The sequence below is a fragment of the Sceloporus undulatus genome, chromosome 5, assembly GCF_019175285.1.
Source record: "Sceloporus undulatus isolate JIND9_A2432 ecotype Alabama chromosome 5, SceUnd_v1.1, whole genome shotgun sequence".
Lineage (NCBI taxonomy): Eukaryota > Metazoa > Chordata > Lepidosauria > Squamata > Phrynosomatidae > Sceloporus > Sceloporus undulatus.
Window position 1 is genome coordinate 67,885,473 of NC_056526.1, and position 5,000 is coordinate 67,890,472.

At 32.3% G+C, this 5,000-nt stretch overlaps 1 protein-coding gene across 1 annotated transcript in view; it reads left to right on the forward strand.

Moving 5' to 3' along the window:
• Positions 1-5,000, forward strand: part of FOXP2 (forkhead box P2) — a 451,559-nt gene that overhangs the window by 222,540 nt on the left and 224,019 nt on the right. The window contains 1 exon segment of the mRNA XM_042467206.1: positions 1,068-1,245. Coding sequence (XP_042323140.1) covers positions 1,078-1,245 — 168 coding nt within the window. The 5' untranslated portion in view covers positions 1,068-1,077.

Consider the following 5,000-nt stretch of genomic DNA (forward strand, 5'->3'; position numbering starts at 1 on the left):
AAATTCTAGTTTGTAAGGGGATGTTGGTTCTTTATTTACTGCAAGGATTTCAACTGATCCTGGCAGGACATCTCATTGCTATCCTGAAAGTACAGTATATTTATGCAGTGAAAATGATAAAACATTTATTACTGTAGAGAAGGTAATATGCATAATTTATGCTGTTTTTAGCACAATCATTAGTGATATTCTTGATAGATTTTATTTCCAGCTTTCATATCTAATACATGCCTGGAAAATTAATTTTATATCTTTCATTTATTTGCCTATGTTAAAATTGAGTTTTAAGTCATCTTCAAGTGAACAGTTTGATTGCTGCTCATGCATAAGCTTAATTACTTCCCAGGAAGGACAGTATTAAATGTTTTAAATGTCAGAAAAATAAATGAATATCAGCCGTTTGATTAAAAAAATAGGCAATATCTGACATGTTTGCAGCAGGAGCTTTTTCTTAAAATGCCTCCAAGGCAAATTTTTATTTAGTCACAAAAAAGAGGAGAAGCCCATTATACTATTTATCATTGGTTGATACCATATGATTTGTAACACCCTTACAAAATTTTAATTTTGTATGATTAGCTGTGCATCATTAAACAACAGCCTTGCATAAGAGATGCTGTAAAATTCTGACAGAATCAAGATAGTGACTGTTTTAAATAAGGCTCCATAGTCACCCATGGTTGTCAAAGCTAGGTAATAGGAAATACAGTGCAGCGTGTGTGAAATTGTGCCTTCATTTAAGTGGTTGATAGGTAGGCTTTAAAATGTTAGCTGCTCCTGAATGCTGTTTATCCAGGCTGCATACATGGAATGCTCTTTTCCCTGGTAAATGAAAATGCACACAAATGCTCATAGGAAACATAATTTCAGTAATTAGTATATATATTACTATATATGAAAGCAGGGTTTATACTCCTTTGCTTGCTTCCTAAATGACTGTGCAAGGTTTCCCCCCCTTCCCTTCTTCTAAAGATGCTGTCTCTGTAATTGGCAGAGAGGGACATCTTGATAATGGAAGTGTGAAGGTGTAACGTGTGTGTTAATTGATACTTCTTAATCACTTTTAGGTATTAAGTCATGATGCAGGAATCTGCGACAGAGACAATAAGCAACAGTTCAATGAATCAAAATGGAATGAGCACTCTAAGCAGCCAATTAGATGCTGGCAGCAGAGATGGAAGATCAAGTGGTGACACGAGCACTGAAGTAAGCACAGTAGAACTGCTGCATCTGCAACAACAGCAGGTAAGTTTTTGTTTTGCTACGTGTTTTGTTTTCCTACAAATAGTATTTTCTTTAGTGACGTCCACAGTGACATGGAGTCTGTGCACTTTAAAAGATTGCAGAAAGTGAAGAGTTTCAGAGCCTTATTTGTTGTTTATTTGTGTTTTTGTCTCCTGCATGCCTGTCTTGAAATATCAGATTGTTGTCTGGTGTTGATAAAAGATTTTGGTGTGCTGTGTATATGCTGCACACTTTCTCATTAGCAACCCATGTTATATTCCTAAAAGTTGTTTTTTGTTTTTAAGCAAAATGCTTTTTAAAAACCTCTAGGTTACTTGAGTGATACTGAGAAGTAAAATGCGATACTTAGCTTTCCACCAGAGGGCCACATTACTTGATACTTTGTGTTCTCCTAAAATGAAATTGTTCCAAACTCAGCTAAGGTGAAAGGACCACAGTGACTTTTCGCAGCATAGATGCTTTACTGAAATAGTTGTAAATAAACAATTTAAATAAAATAAAACAAAATAGGTGGATAGATTTTCAACTGAAATGAAAAGTCAGCAGCCTGCCAGAAAAAAAATAACCATATCTGTTTAGCAAAAGAAAAACAAACCGTTTTATTTACCACTTTAAAAAAAAAACCTAAACACTTTTTCTTCTTTTTTATATCTTCTGCTTTCAATATTTATGAATCTAAGGAGGAAAGAAATGGTGTAAATGATGATCTTAGTACTTAACATTTGCAGAGTGTAAACAGATAATTGCTCAATTTTTATTTTGTTACCAAAAGAAGGAAACAGTTCTATGTGTGTTGTTCATGTTGCCAATTATTATAGTTGTTGGTGGTATTATTATTATTATTATTATTATTATTATTATTATTATTACTACTACTACTACTAAAAATGGCACTGTGATAATTAGGCCACATCCCCGACCCCAATTATATGTGGGGCCAGTCCCACAAGGTGTTGAGTGTCTTGTTTGAATTTCTGAACTGCTTGTAATAGCTCTCACTTCCCCAGTCATGGCACAGTACTGAATACTTAATTTGCAAATAGGTATATTTTTATTATCAGCATGTGGATTTGATCACATAGGGAAAAAACAGCCTAGCTGGATCTAAAGTTGTTAAACATTGAACCCTATGTTTTTTTTAAAAAGCATTTATAAAACTGCACTCACATAGCTTCAGTATGGGCCTCACTTACCGCAAATAAGTGTGGCAGTTTTCTGGTCTTATTTTACACGCAATGCTCATACTAAATTACTTGTATGAAAACGATTAATTGTAATGAAAATTAGCATATAAAATAATAAATTTGGCTTGAAACCTGAGAAATAGCAACAGATTTTGCATTTTGCACTGTTCCTTATAGCACTCTAGGCACTTAAGGGCTGAATCCACACTGTGTTATATATCCTTAGAAAAGATATCAAGTTACATTGTGGTGGATCTTTTGTGTTTTAAAAGTATATTTCTTAACACTTTTACTATTCTGCTGTAGAACTATATTTCTTTGCACTGTCCCATAGATGCACTATTTAAACACTTTGTTGTTGCATAATATGATCATTTATTATGTTAAAATATATAATCACAGTACTTTAAGCAAAAAACAAATTAACAAAATAGCATACTACTTAACATATCTAACCAATTTCTACCCATGTACTCACACAACTTACCTAGAAAGCATTTGAAAAGACCACAGAGATTAGCAGATGGGGATGGAAACATCCAATGGAGTACTAATTCCAGATAAATTTTTAGGGGAGAGAAGCTTAGGGGTAACAGTTTTCCATTCAAAATTATGATTAGTTCTCAAATAAGCAGAAAAGCAAAGTAAAGCCATAGGTATACTTAATAGGATTGCAGAGGCATTTTATGATAGGTGTCTGCACTGTATTCTTTAAATACAGCCTGAATCAGAACTATATGTTGTTCTCCAAAACATGTTGATATGGAACATAACAACTAGTGAATATAAAATTTGTATCTTTTGTATAAATTCTTATTTGTCTGTTTGTGTTCAACTACATCCTTTTTTCTAAGGGTGTTTCTAGAAGGTTGAAGACAACTGAACAATTTCATTGGTTTCATTTCAAGTGTTGTTTGAAACTGAAAAGCAAAGAAAAGCTCTTAGTCCAGGGTACAAATCAGTATTGGTATCTACACTAAATAAATACACTTGTTTGCCCTTATTCCTTATTCCTAATGTGCATATGCAAAGTGAGGTACTGTATTATGCTTTGGAGTATTCTGCCTCTCCTTTCTATTGAATGTTACCATGAAATTTTGATTTGAAATACTTCACTCTTGTTCTATAACTTTTGTACCAAAAATAAACTACATTAAAAAAAACCACCCCTGTAATGATACATTAGAGAATTTGCTTGAATAGATGCTAATACTTCAGTATAGTTGTCTGAAAGAGTAAGGTTTCTGAATGGTGAGAATTAAGATTAAAGTACTTCAAAACATAGGAACAGACATTTATGGCAGAGACATCATAATTAATAAAATTATCATAGATTGTTAGGTATGAAGAGATCTTATGGGGATTGTTTTTTTTTTATATTTGTGTTTTAGACTTGATTTATAATATTTATACATCCAGTAAGTTTGTCTTACATTTCTATAATTTCTAGAGTATCAGTAGACAATGACAGTAACCTATACTGCCTTGTAATATGATAAATAGATTGGGTGCATTCATATAATAATTAAGATATTCTTACAAAGATATGGCCATAGGAGGGGGGAAAACTTTTCAATGCATGTCTCTTACCTTAAAAATATTCTTAAATGGAGTCCATAACTTAACTATTGAACACACGATTTAGTAAATATAACCAAATAAAATGTTTTCTTTAGTTTTAATTCTCCTTTCATTTAACAAGGCTAATAGTAGAAGTGTAATGTTTGGGTTTTTTTTTTAAAGTCTAATCTGTTCAGGCTGTTTTCTAATACAGTATATTAAGTTGATAGTTAAGAAACAGTGTGCACAGTGCCTACAAATATAACATTTTTTATTAAATACATGAACAAATGAGACTGCATTAGATGTAGAATCTTATTTTGATATTAGATCTGCAGAATTAATTTTGTGTCAATAGGGTCAAAACAGTTGCAAAATGTGATTGCTTTACAGGGTAGATTTGAGCTTGCATTTTGAGTATTCATTAAATCTGCTTCACTAATATCATCTTTTGAATTTTTGTTAGTAATTGTTTGCTGCTACAGTGCTTTTGGTAGTCGTGCTTGTAGCTGTATGATCTCTGGTATTCTGCCATAGGTCTTTTAAGTTATATAAATTAAGCAGGCAGCAAAATGTACAGAAAACAAGTATAAAATATTTTTTAAATGTACAGACAGCATGAGCATTTAAAAAACAGTGTGCACTTACTGTGTAATAACTGGCCTAATTTAAACAATGTAGTGCAAAAATTAAATTAAAAATGCTATGCAGGTATGCCAGAAGACAGTGTATGATAATAAACAACATGTGGTAGCCTATAATTACAAAACAGTCTTAATTTGAGATAACTAAATTGTTTATATATCCATAAGCAGCAAGTATAGAAAGAAATATTGGTGACTGATAAACCCACCTGTTCCTTAGAGATTGTCAGTAGAAATAACCTAAGTAAATTGAAATGTTGTTCAATAGTCAGGATTAGGTTGCAGTCTATACCCATTTAACTGGGGGTAGGCTTCACTGAATTCAATAGGATTTTCTTTTCAGTAGACATTATGAGATTGCACTATT